The 13934-nt window shown below is 36.1% G+C and overlaps 1 protein-coding gene across 2 annotated transcripts; it reads right to left on the bottom strand.

Annotated features, from left to right (window-relative positions):
* Window positions 1-910: 910 nt before the first annotated feature.
* LOC117904810 lies at window positions 911-13061 on the bottom strand. Of its 2 annotated transcripts, XM_034817574.1 has the most exons (8): window positions 13031-13061; window positions 12666-12880; window positions 11794-12148; window positions 11439-11595; window positions 8247-8291; window positions 4499-4664; window positions 2859-3232; window positions 911-1711 (listed from the first exon to the last, which is right to left on the bottom strand). In XM_034817574.1, the coding sequence occupies exons 2-8, from the start codon at window positions 12831-12833 to the stop codon at window positions 1393-1395; spliced, it is 1584 nt and encodes a 527-aa protein (XP_034673465.1). In that variant the 5' UTR covers window positions 12834-12880; window positions 13031-13061; the 3' UTR covers window positions 911-1392. The 2 variants fall into 2 exon arrangements, with proteins under 2 accessions (XP_034673465.1, XP_034673466.1); XM_034817575.1 differs by lacking the exon at window positions 13031-13061 and having other exon boundaries at window positions 2859-3229; window positions 12666-12884.
* Window positions 13062-13934: the final 873 nt, after the last annotated feature.

The following is a 13934-nucleotide window of genomic DNA, read 5'->3' as shown; positions in this document are numbered from 1 at the left end:
GGAGGTCGATCCGATAGATGATAGATGATAGCTTAGCATTTTTCAAAGTAATATATTGTTTTAAAGAGGGCCCCTTGGGTCGTCTTTTTGGGTGTGGATTTGTATCCATGCCTCTTTTGTATCATGGCATCTTATCGACATTAAATTTATATATAAATAAACTTAAGAGCAAAAACGAATAAAATAAGAAGCGATACTTCTCTGAAAAGCAAACAATAGTAGATGGGTTTGAGGAGGGCCTACAAGAGTTGTTACAGGGTGGGTGTCTGATGTATATAATAAAACTGGACTATAGTTTCTGCTTTCTTCTAAATCTTAAATCAAAATCGAGGATTCGAGCGCAATGGAGAAAAAAGGTGGAGACAGGGGACATGGGAAAGTAAACCAAAACCCATGTGTGTCTGTTGCTGAGTGGCACAGAGAGGGTCCAATCAGCGACCTGCTGGCTACTACTACCAAGTACTCATCTAGTCACCCCCTAAAAGCATAATTACTATACAGGGCCTGTGCCCACTTTTTCCTTGGATCCAAACATTAATATCTCACCCTCTTCCCATTCTTGTGATAGTGGTGAATCATTTTCCATGATTCAGATGAGAATGTCTCGTTAGTGGATCAAGGATGAAGGCACATTCATTTTCATTTTCATTTCCATGGTTATAGCGATCTGATGTCCCAAAAATCCAAATCATGGAGTCAACTGGCGCAAGGGAGGTCAAGGGGGTCAACCACTAGAGATGACTGAGACGGGGTTGCAAGGGGGAGGTGAGCCCCATCGCCGTCTCTCAATGTCTATTAGTTCCTTTTGGCTGCTCCAATTCTACCATTATCCATATCCCATCCTACACCATCCAAAGTTGGTATTGGCATGAAGACCAGAGGTCAATCTCTTTACACACTTGCAGAATAATAAAAGGAAGCAAAATCATTGGAATCTACCAAGTTGGAGTCAACATGAAAATCTGTTTATACAGCCATGAATAGGCAGAGCAACAGCAGCAGTGGCAGCCGTGATTTTATTAGTAGATATACCAGTTCTTCTTCTAACCCATATCCTAATTTTCAAACAATTGGAATATGCAAACTGTGAAGAAGATCAAATTAGTTCTCAGTAATAGGCAAATGGTAAAATCTTTGCTAACAATTAACTCATGCTTATACTTCAAAACTGTTCTCCAACGTTATGAGATACATTATACTGTATCCTTGACTATGCAGCTAGTTTTCTATTTTGTAAATTTTTTTTTAGCTTAGAGAGAGCAAGGATTTTCTGGCAGCTTGTAGTTCCTCTTAGAAACAAAATGAAGAACTTCACCACCCAAACAAAATGAGTAGCAAAAAAAAACGAAAACAAACTTCACCCTATTGTCACGAGTATTTTGATTGTTGATTTCATGAGAGTTTGTGCAGTCCAATGTTCAGATCAGAAGATATCGAAATGAGAAGGGGGAGAGAATGGTGCCATATAGCTTTGAAGACTCGTTTTTGATGAGCTTTAATTGATTGTGAAGGTTTGTGAGCATAAGACCTTATATCAAAGATATGGATCACAGGGTCTACTGAACCAGAGGTGATGTATAAACCATCAGGAGACCATGTCTGATTTATCAGGGCTGACAGGGAGTCACTGCTTTCTTGTTTCCACCCAAATGCATGGAGTTCTGTTTGCCTCAATCTAATATCAAACAATCGGAGCTGCTTCCCAGGAGTCCTGCACAAGCGACATGTTATAACTAGAAAACTTGAGCAGTGAACCTGGATTAAGAAACTACAAACAGAAGGAAAGATCATGTGTTCATTGAGAATAATCAAAATATAGTAATGAACAAAAGAAACCATAAATTGAAAAACTTATCCATCCTATAATCAAATTCAGCTCCCATCTCAAGCAGTAAAATCTAAAATTACATATCAGCTATCGTTCTGAAGAATTACCTTATGCACCTTCCAAAGCCATGTGTCATGGACTTAGGTGTTTCCTAAGTACCTGTATGACAGATAATTCAAGACACTTAAAGTTGCTAGGTGACCCTTTCCTGAACTTAACTTTTTACTATAGCTACGCAACACAGAAGATAGCAATTAACAAAACAAGCAACACTTGGAATTGAAAAAATGGAAGCTTTATTGATCAAGAACACTTTACAATGCTCTCTCAAGTACTTGGAGCCTTCACCAAATGAGGTCATCACAGATTTAGTCACTAAGAGAACTCTCAAAGGATTAATGGTTCTCCACAAATCTAGTATATTCTATGTACAACCTATGTATAAGTCCTTTCACCAGAGTTCTCAAAAGCTTTCTAGAATACTCCATAAAACTCCATTATTTCTCATTCATTTATGGAGTTCATTCATGGAGATGTGTAGATGTCTCTAGGTTCTTCTAAAGGCTTCCTGCCCCCGGTGAGGGATCATTTCATTAGGGTGTGACACATAAGATACATATTTGCCACTTAGTTGTCAAACTTACATTTCAATTACCAAAATCCTATAACCACTATTTTTTATTGTCTTTCGCAGCTTGAAGCAGAGTCCTTGCAGCGTGATTTTGTAGAATCAGAATTATTCATGTGATTCAGGTTTCGTCCAACACAAAGAGAAAAAGAAAAGAAAAGAGAAATCTCTTGGAGAACACGTAAGAGTTTGATTTGTCAGTAAATGCTATGTGTATCGTATCCAAGACAAATAGTTGCTATGTAGCAACTTTACAATTCTAGAATAACATATGCTTTTTTAACTTTCTTATCCTGATATAGTGTCAATAAAAGGCAAATATAGTTAATAAAAGAGAATTGAGGAGCAATACTGATAATCATGGCAAGCAGATTCCGGCTGCAAATTCTAAATGTTTCTTACCCTGCCTGAACCATATATAAATTGAAATCACATGGATTAGGGACAATGCTCATGCATTTGCTATCAATCTGATGCTTGAAATCTGTTCTTCCTGTATGTAAATCAAGCCCAATAATTCTCTTGTCCGCACCAACAGACAATACAATCTGCTTTTGCTGCATCCCAGCAACTCCCATGACAGCAGAAGAGTGCATATTCCTGTGCAACGCCTTTGGTTTCCATAATTTCTCCTCGTCTTTCTCATTCCAAAGTACAACAGCGTGATCACTACCACCAGTAACAAAACATGGATTTTCCCAGGGCATGAAACTTATACTGTTGATAATGCCTTTAACATGAGGCTTCTCCTCTAGGAAAGTCACGCGTGCTCCCTGCTGGTGCACAAAAACAAAAATCATAATAAATGTTGTCTAAAATGTTCACTCCTTTAGACATGAAGACATATACTAGTGCAGTAAAATACAAAAATTATCATCTAAAGATGACCACTACTTTAAACATGGAAGAAATATACTGGTGTGATAAGATTCATGGAGAGTGTAACTATAGTTTGCTGGCATGGCACCAGGACATGTTACTGGCATGAGAGGAAATTTTTGTTATTGTAATCTTCACAAATTATTGGGCACCTTTAATGGGCAGAAGACACGTGTGATGCGCAGCAAGCAAAGAAAATTAATGTGCAACTGCTCCACAGCAGTTTTAGCTAAAGGTGGTTGATTCAAATAATCACTTTCACCACTCCTTGAGAGAAACAAAAGTACAAAACTGCTAAGAAATTTGCTGGTTCTCTTTTTAAATACTAGAAAAAACTAAGAAAGGGCTCTGAAATAAGCACAGGTTCAATTTGACAAAAGACTGCACTATTCTTCTTATGATGTTGTTTTAAGAAATTTAATAAGAAAATAAACGTCTAATTAAGTGTCCTTTGGATACACTTCCTCTCATTTGTTTTGAAAATCAGAAACTTCAATATAAAAGTAGAACATCTTGTAAAAAAAATATAGATTTACCTTACATCTTTAAAAATCACTTTCAAAAATTTTAAAATTTGAGGTATAAATTTTTTTTTTTGATATCTCAACTTTTTTAAACAAATTTTAAAACCATTACTTTTTCAATGTAAGCCTCTAAGAATTCTTGTTTCTTATATAAAAGTTACTACTATTTTTTAGTTATAAAACAGAAAACAGAAACTATATCCAAATGGACACTGAGCTTGTTACTTAATGCAGACAAAATTTCCCCTTTTTGTTTCACTATCAGAAAATGAACCTAAAACTTCAGCTAAAAGAGTTGGACAAAATTTATTTTTTTTGATAGGCAAATAATAAAATTGTATGAAAAGCACCTGTACAAAAATTTACAATAATTCTTAGCTATATTTTCAGTAAACATTTGAATATTTTAATATAATCAAACTAGATACAGATAACATGCATCCATGCCCCACTCCAGGGGTGCTCCAAGGAAAGACTTTTTTTTTTTTTCTTTTTTTCTAAAGACTGTCCCAAAGAAAACCTTCCTAGCTCTGCCCTTGTACATGCATAAATATATACCTAAAACATATATACAAGAATCAGAATAAAGTGGCAATTATTTATTAATCTCCAGTAATCAATTTCAAGCAAAGCCCTTACCCCTTTTGTTCTATTCAGATTTAGGACTGATATCTGAGAATCCCCATCATCAGCGTTGTATACAGAAAATATGCTGTTTCCTTCTGGGTGCCAGGCCATATCTTCTGGCCATCTCCTTTGCTTTTGTGATAAACAATCAGTAGCACTAAGTAGAGAGGCCCCTGATCTGCAATTTCAGTATCAGAAGCAGAGGCACAAAAGATGAGCACCTTTAAATCACAAAGATGAAAATGACCTATTGAAACTCAACTAATGAAAAAGAAACAAATTCGTCTTTTCAAATATGATCAGAAGGGTTGGTAACTGAGCATCCTTTCTTTTGAAGACTTAAACATTCAATATATTCTCACTTCCTTTATCAAAGAGTTGGAAAGTGTACTCAATTTCCATATTCCTTTCCAAACATTCTATTGCTAATGGGGAACACAAAACAAAATAGTACATGGAGGACTGTTATACCTTGTAACATTCTTAAAGACTAAACCGGTTAAACTTTGACAGGATATTAACACCTCAAACATCAACATGTTACCTATTCAATGCTGATTTACATGCCAGGCACCATTCTCAGCCTTACTGTTCTCCTTTCTTTCATTCTGGTAACAGAAGTGCAGAGGAAGTTTAAGGCTGATAAATCCCCTATGTTCCACTATTTGATATGTAAGTGTATTTAGTTCTTACCTTTGTCATGCAGGATATGGCATCAATGTATATTTCGTATGTTTGCCAGTCTCTTGACTGTAGGTAGAAACACAGACCTAGACATATTAAAAAGTAGTCACTAGTTTGTGTATTAATTTCTGAAGAGGGAGAAATCAGAAAGGTTAACAGTGCAAGGGTTGCATAATTTTCTTCAGTTGAAGAGAGATGGAGATTGTATTGTGGGATCCAATCCTACATATTCTCTCAAACTTCAACAAGGGACCAATTCATCACACAAGACAGTGCCCACCACATGACTCAGAAACTAGAAAGGTTTGAAAGTGTTCAATTGATTCATTCTGTCCTTAAGAAACCAAAAGAGTTTGAAACGTAGCTTTTTCATCAAGAAAAGCCAAAACGATACTACAGATGCTATCCCTTCTCTGATAGTGGCTATAGATTTTCCAACACCAAGCTTGGACCAAACTGTTTATAGGTGAAAGCTCGATATCAATAGTTGATTTTATCGATTGGTTGGGTTCGGTTTGAGGGAGGGAGTAGTTTTTTGTTTTCCCTTTCCTTTTCGTGGCCCATATTGGCAGCTACTGTATACATTGTGTGCACTTCAGTGCACCCCTTTTGGCGCTTCTCAATACTAATTTTATTTACTTATCAAAAAAAAAAAGGAATTTCCAACACCAAGACCAATGACTAACAGCATCGGGCACTGCACATGAGTGTTATTTATGAATATCATGAACATAAAAAACAAGAGGTTAAATTTTTCATGAGTGCATCTTTTAAGCAGAATACTGCTTCAACAAATTCAACCAGAACGTCCAGTAATTCTTTGGCACTTCACAGAGGGAAGAGAAGGGGATGTGGAAAAAAATTATTTGGCAATTAAATTCTGCTGAGACAGTCCTTTGTATTTTCTTTCTAGTGGTTGATATGCAATCTACAGTTTAATTACTCACAAGGTGGAAAAGATTAGTAATTGAGCCATTTTTACCCCTATTCTTACAGGAAGTTTCAATGAGTGGGTAACTGACAACAAATGCACTTCATTTTGTTAATACAAACCCTAATTTCTGTCAGTCTTACCCCTGAATGTGGAACTTGATTCTTAATAAAATTTTAAGGTGGTCCCAGATTTAGCATAACAAGTAACAATATCCCTATACATCAGCTAAGCTCATAAGATGAGGTTTACTGTGCAAAATTTGTGAGCTCTGTGAGAACATTAAGGAGCAGTTATGGACCAGAAGTGAATTAAAGGGCATCTAACAAAAGGGAGTACAACCCATGTACACCGGAAGTATACAATGAGCCCCATAAAGAAAAGAAAAAGGAAAACGGAACCAAACAAGACAAGGGTTATCCTAACCTGACCCCAAGATATCAACAAAATCCAACAGGGAGCAGTTCACAATTCTTAAGGGAACCCTAGAGTCTAGACCAATCTAAGAGAGACTTGAGAAAGTACTCCTTCAAATTTTGATAAAAAAATTCCTCTCTAAAAACTCAATCATTCCACACTATCTCCAGATGCACCAAACTGAAGTCATCTTCCATACTTTATCTGCTGTTTGAACAAACCTGATCATGCCACCCTAGCAGAAGTTCCTTAAAAGACCAAGGAAATACCCACTAGAATCCAAATAGGGTTAGCAAGAGATCCTGCAACACCCAAGCTTTGGCACAACAAATAAAAACATGTGTTGGTCTATCATTTAGAATCTTTTCCAAACAATTTCCAAAGCCAAAGAACACACTCATAGAAGAGCACTAGAACCTCTCACCTCCTTAGCAGGAAACTAAATCAAACCCACAGATGATAGGGAGTCATAAAAAGACGTTACCAAGAAGTGTCCCTTCTTCAGTCTCACACGACCATGTCCTCATCCTCCACTTGCAAACAAATTGAGTCAATGCACTTCATGAAACCTATTCCCAATCTCAAGTTTCAACCTCCCAATCATAGAAAGCTTTTTGAAAAAAACGATTCTGGTGCCCCTGATTTCCCTCCACCATAAATCTTCCACTCTAGCGGATTTTAATGTAACAAGGTTAACAAATGGAGGAATACTTTTTTCTAAGGTCATCCCCACACCAACTATCCAACCAAAACTTTGTCTTGAGTCCTTTCCCACTGCTATGTAGGTTCTGAGTTTGAACTCCTATCCCATGAAACTCCATAACATAGGCCTCCACCACCTCTCCCATCCATCCCAAACTTAACCCTAATGACCCTCCTCCAAAGGTTGTCTTGCTGACCAGAAAACCTCCACAACCATTTGCCAAGCAGAGCTCTATTTAAGATGGAAAGCCTCCTAATACCAAAACCAAAGCACCATAAGTTTTATCCAAGCACACAGACAACCAATTCATAAAATGCATCTTCTTTCCTTCTTTGAAATACATCATAAAGTGTCTTTTTAAAATTTAAATCTTTTCCAAGATCATAATTTTCCCAAGAATAACAAAGACATGAAAAACATCAAAAAATATTGATTTTGATAGGAATAGTCTTCCACCCATAGGCAAATTTTGAATCTTCCAAGAACCCAACCTTCTCTAGACCCTCGCCCTTATTGAGTCCCATACAGAACATGATTTAAAAGAAGCACCAAATGATAGGCCTAAATGTGTAGGTGGCACGCAACCCTCTCTGCAACATAACAAAAAATTCAATCGATCCACCTCCATCACCTATCATACCAGTAGATAAGAAGTCATCTAAGCACATGGTGGACCACATTCTCATCATTCAGTTTTGGTACCACAGGTGTGGGCCATTGATAAAGGGTCTGTATTAACCAATGATGTGCACACACGGATATCTCTGATAAGCATGCTTTATATGATGTGACCATTTGGTAATCAACGAACTACCTAATAGAGAAATGCATCAACCATGTTTTACCGTACACCAGGATTGGCATAACTCTATCAAACAATGCAATGCATATACTTCTGTACATCCTAAGTTAAGTTGTATGGCACGATCTGTTATTCACTTTACACCACAGTGTCATTCACCGAAATTTCATGTAAGAAAAATATGGAAAACAAGTAAATAGGAAGGGATAATATGTAAATGTACCCTCTGGCCTGAATTTGCCACAAGTTGACTATTCCATCCAAAGCACTGCAAAATGTTTCATTGGAGTAGCAAGAGTTAGATCTTGTAAAAGCTATATTAGACAAATAATTAGTTGATTGTTTCAGTATGTTAAAAAGTGGAACGATAAAAGAAGATCATGGAACAACAAAAAATATCTGAGTATAAAAGGTTTCAGCTTGATCTAATTTTCTCTCCATGGCCTGCAACAAGTATGTGCATCTTGTTTCCATAAGTTCATTTCTAACTGATTCATTAGTGACATAGTGACATAAATAAAACCAAAAACAGTGAGGATAAGCATCCCTGAGTAAAATATATATTTTGAGGCATCACATGCAACAGTACTTAGAAACAATAGTTCCTAATAAATATTTTTCACTTTTAAAAAAGAAAACTTTAAACTGATGCCGATGAATCATATATTCAGACACAGCCACAATTGGGTAGAGATTGTTGGTTAAGATGCTTTGACCATGTGTAATAAATATCAATATGAAAGGAGTAAATTTACAAAGACAAGGGAAGTTAAACTTGGATCTTTCACCAAAACAACAGCGTCCATGCCAAAACAATATGAAATATGAGGATTTTTTTTTTAACTGTCTATAGTTTTTGATAACAAATTTTTAGGTTGATTAGGAATATATGCCCATCTGAAATCTATGGGTCATCTAAAAATGGTTAGAAGACAGAGCTAATATTCTTTCATAAAATTCCAAATATACATGAACTTTTATGCTATTGTCTTTCAAGCTTATCATTCCCTGTTTATCTTTTTATGAGTCAACATTTACTATATTAGCTATGATAATGGAACACATCAGGATATACATGCTCATATCTCTGCATGACAACTCTGAAACAAATTGACATGCTACACTCAATTCTTGTGCCAGGCATGCTAATTTAGATAAGAAAAACACTATGACCAAGAATTGCCAAAACTATTTTCTGTGAATACAGACATGAGTGTTTCATTTTGATATCAACACCAGGCGTCAAGCACAGTAACTGTGGAAAATCTAGAACGACATTGTGACATATTTGTATTTCTTTCAATTCATCATACTGAATACATTTGTACATGTTTGAGCTTAGAAATCTGTGTGCCAGAACCATGGAAAGTCAAATAATAAAGAATGCAATCACTTTATATTAGTTTCTCTAGCATAAAGCTGTAACATACTTGTTCTTCTTTAAATTATTGAAATTGAGGATGCTTTTATAAGTGTTAGGTGTTGGGCACAGGCGACAACAGTGTGTGACAACAATTGTCTGGCAGACCAAATTTCATTACAAACAAGTGTCCTCAATTTTTATTTTTTATTTTTTGATAAGTAAAAATTACATTTCTTTTTTTGGAAAATTCTTTTTTTTTTTTTTAAAGTGACAAGTGTCCTCAATATCATCAGTGATGGGCTTAAAATAACCAGACAAGAATAGGATGCGAAGTAGCCCAGGACATGCTAGCTTACGGTTAAAAAAAAGAGGTACGGAATGAAACCATTACATAGGAAAGTGTTACAGGACTTGCCTTTTAAAGGTTCAAAGGCTCAAAGCTTGAAGAAAGCATAAATAAACACATACGGACACACATAATAAAAAGGCTTATCACATGACAACTCAGTGAAAATACCAATGAATATTTGTAAGAAAAAAAATCTCAAATAGAAACTATAAATGTAGAAAAACAATTATGTTTTATGTGAAGAATAGTTACATGACAACTCTTTTTCTCAAGGTATCAAAAGTTGAACAAGAAAGGAATTATTTTATTTTTCTCATGCTGAATTTTGGTTTCTTACACCTCTTTCTTTCCCTTAATTTAAACCACTCATAAGAAAAGAACAAAATGAGCTTCTTGATACCTTCTTTTAATCTCAAGTTAGTTCAAGATTCTATCATGATATTATGGGGATATAGAAAAGGGACTGCACATCTTACATCAGGCCCCCAAAAAAGTGCAAAGTCACATGAATTCAATATAGGGCAGATTTCACCACAAAGCCAAAGAAGACAAAATTGGAAAAGTAAAGGAAAGATAGAATTCTGGAATACAATGGAAAAAACCTTAAAAAATAGTTAAGCGAGGAACATTTGATTCTTTCACATCTTTGTATTGTTATTGTGTCTCTTAGTTGTGGTTCTAAGAACCCCGAAACCCTGATTTCTAGATTTTGTGCAGATGTTCCATTTCTTCTTTTTTTTTTTAACTTGAATTATACATCATATGAATCTTATCCATATGTTTAAAAGGGTGAAAGAGAGAGAGAGAGAGAGAGAGATAGACTGCATTTGGCATTTAAGAAATACAAGAAAATGGTTTTATAGAACAACTTTCTCAAACTCAGAGCAAAAGGAAACCCACTGGATAGTCTAAATTCTCCAAGATAAAATAATTGGATTCCATTTTTTTCTTAATTTGCCTATGGGTGATTCATCTATCAAATATTATGCATTACCTAATAACAGCAAACCACAATACCATCATAATGCACCACTGCTCATCCAATGTAAACAGAAATCATTTTCCAGATTTTATTTTCCATTAGCAAACATTCTACACAAAAATACATACATACCCACTAACAAGAATTCTGTAATATTTAAAAACCTTTTTCGGGTAATAGCAACATTTATGAACCACAGTGTTTCCTTATAAGGCTGTGTAGGTGAGCATGCTATTACCAGCACCCACCAAGGAAACCTAATTCCCTCTCCTACAGTACCCTGTTTTACTTGCCTGTGTTCCTGAAAGTAAATATGCTAATAATTCAGTCCAAGACCAGGCTCATATTACTTTCCAACAAAAAGATGATTACAAACATCTTAATCTCACAAGAAGGGAAGGGAAGGGAAGGCATCTAAATTGAAATCTCCATTTCATTTGAGTACTGTGACTGCCTCCTCCAATGTGCATGTGTGATTGTGTATTAGTTCCATTGATCAGCAATGCTTATCTACCAAGATCATTTCATCATCAAGGTTCTGCCAAGGGGTTCAACAGCTGCTTAACTATAAAAATATATAATTTTCAAAAATTGGTGAAAACCTAGGAGCAGTATGTTGAAATCATAAGCCAGAAACTCCGTAAATCATGCCACGGAAACATGAATTTCAATAGTTGATGGAAGAAATGTCTCTCTGAGAAATCCAACATGGGAAAGCTACCTGGTAGCGAAAAGCTGATTGTTAACTGGACACAGAACAAGACTTCTCAACTTTCTCTTATGCTGACTGGAGATGTGAGAGCTCGAATAACAGCGGACAATAACTGGAGAAGAAGAGGTAGCTATGGATGTAATCAATTCTTTGTGCTCTTTTGGTTCTGAAATACACGGAGAACAATGATGAGTTGATGTCTAATAAGCCCCGACAACAATAAAAGGATCCATGACTACGAGAAAATAAACACACTTACATGATGCAAAATGCAGTGGCAAGCATGTTCTTTACACACACAACATCAGAAAAAAAAAAAAAAAAACTAAACAATGGCAGTCTGTTCAACAGGTGAGAAAGTTACCAAACTTCCTTTTTGTCCCTTTATCTTGCACTTCAACCATTTCCCGCTCAGATGAGCTTCCATGAGACTTTTCCCATTTCACTTTTCCCACACTATGAGCATGATTGGGAGTCGGTGATCTAGCTCGAGTGCCAGCATCCGCCAATTTTACAGGTTGGGAAATTTTTGGATTCACAGCAGGAATTAAAAGTTCTGGCCTTGATTGAAGTTGCAGAGGACTAGTTGATCTACGCTCCACTTTCACTTTTTTAGTTCCATTATCCAGAGGGCTCCTAGACGATACCAGATTGTCTTTTGATCGCAGTCGACCCAACTGAGCTTGTGAATCAAGTAACTTCTTTTCTGCTTCTTGAAGCTGGTTACCATTTCCAATGATCCAATTAGCATATAAATTCTCAACAAAATCAATCAAAAAATCAAATTATTAGATAAAAACCATTTCCCATGCATATCTTACTAAATTGTAAAATCCAGCATGCAAATCAACAAAAGAGCAACCGATACTCATCCTCCTATACACAACTTCTCACTTTGTCAAGAGTCATAAAAATATACCAAAGACAAATTCCCCTTTCCAGATTCATAAAACACAATCCATCACTCGGTCAAAAATGAACCGCAAGCGAAAATCCTCATCTTTATCGAGCTCGTTCACTATAACCGAATCTGAACTACACTCAAATCGATGTTCACTTATACATGAACTAATGCATCGAAAAAAAATAGAAGTAGAAGTACTGGAGCAACGGAAAAAATAAAATCGTAAGCAAAAGGACCTCAAGAAAGAAGAAAAAAATGAGTAGTTTTAATTTAGGGGAATAGTATGAAAAGAGAAAGAATTGAGAGAAGAGTAAGGAGAAGAAGGAGGAGACCTGAGATTGGTAATAGGTTATGCGCTTGCGGATATGTTCGACTTCTTTGGTGCGGTGCTCGATCAGAGCCACCAATGCTTCTTCTTGCTCGTCTCTGGAGTTTTCGTCGCCGTCCTCTTCCGTCGTGATCCGATCATCTACCTCCACCTTGGGCTTCCTCGCATTCATTTCTCTCTGTTTTTGTGTATTTGTGTTCGTTCTGCGTCTCCGTCGAGCTGTTGAGGGCAAATAAAAGAAATCGACAGGAGGACTGAAGCGTCCTTTCACATGAACTCTCTGCTAATTTTAATTAGTTTTTTAAATTTGTTGTAAAACAAAGACAAATATAATGCAAATCAAAGTAGTAGAGATAAAATATATCTTACTTTGATATATAATATGGAAGAAGGAATCAAAGAAGAGAATTGAGAAAGTGAAAGAAAGAGAGAAAGAGAGAGAATGAGAGGAAGAGCTTTCTTTCTTTCTCGGGATGCTTTTACATGGAGGGGTAAGAAGCCTTTTATAGGCTTCATAATATGAACTCCATTTACTCATCTTTAAGATGAGTAATGGGAGTTCATAATGGCCATCAATGTGGTCATTCATTCTTTTCATTTACAACACTCCCCCTTGGATGACCACCATATTAAAAGAATATGCCTCATTAAAACCTTGCTAGTAAAAAACCCTATAGGAAAAACCTAGCAAAGGAAAAAGAGTACAATATTCTTTTCTTGGTATATTAGGACTGTCTCGTTAAAAACCTTGCCAGTAAAACCCAGTAGGACAAAACCTGGACGAAGGAAAAAAGAGTACAGTACACTAACACCCTTTTACAAGCATACTCCCCCTCATGTCGATATCCTTGAGTTGACGCATTCCAATCCTGTGTATTAACTTCTTGAATGTTGAGGTTGGCAATGATTTTGTGAATAAATCTGCTAGATTATCACTTGAGCGTATTTGTTGCACATCAATTTCACCACTCTTCTGGAGTTCATGTGTATAAAAGAATTTTGGTGAAATGTGTTTAGTTCTATCTCCTTTAATATAACCCCCTGTTATTTGTGCAATGCATGCAGCATTATCTTCAAATAATGTTGTCGGGTCACCTTTGATAGAGGAGAGTCCACATGATTCTCGAATATGCTGGATCATAGATCTTAGCCATATACATTCACGACTTGCTTCATGAATTGCCAGTATTTCCGAATGATTTGATGATGTGGCTACCATTGTTTGTTTGACAGATCTCCATGAAATAGCAGTACCATTGCAATTAAACACATA

This window comes from Vitis riparia, chromosome 17 (assembly GCF_004353265.1).
Source record: "Vitis riparia cultivar Riparia Gloire de Montpellier isolate 1030 chromosome 17, EGFV_Vit.rip_1.0, whole genome shotgun sequence".
NCBI classification, from domain to species: domain Eukaryota; kingdom Viridiplantae; phylum Streptophyta; class Magnoliopsida; order Vitales; family Vitaceae; genus Vitis; species Vitis riparia.
This window is presented reverse-complemented; position numbering and strand designations above follow the sequence as displayed.

Bases quoted from the DNA above. Each gene is read 5' to 3' on its own strand.
- LOC117904810 (XM_034817574.1), bottom strand. From the start codon at position 12,833: ATGAATGCGAGGAAGCCCAAGGTGGAGGTAGATGATCGGATCACGACG. The intron at 3,233-4,498 runs GTAAGGGCTTTG...TTTGTGCACCAG, and splicing joins ATCTGAATAGAACAAAAGGG to CAGGGAGCACGCGTGACTTT. The intron at 1,712-2,858 runs GTAAGAAACATT...TCGCTTGTGCAG, and splicing joins TTATATATGGTTCAGGCAGG to GACTCCTGGGAAGCAGCTCC.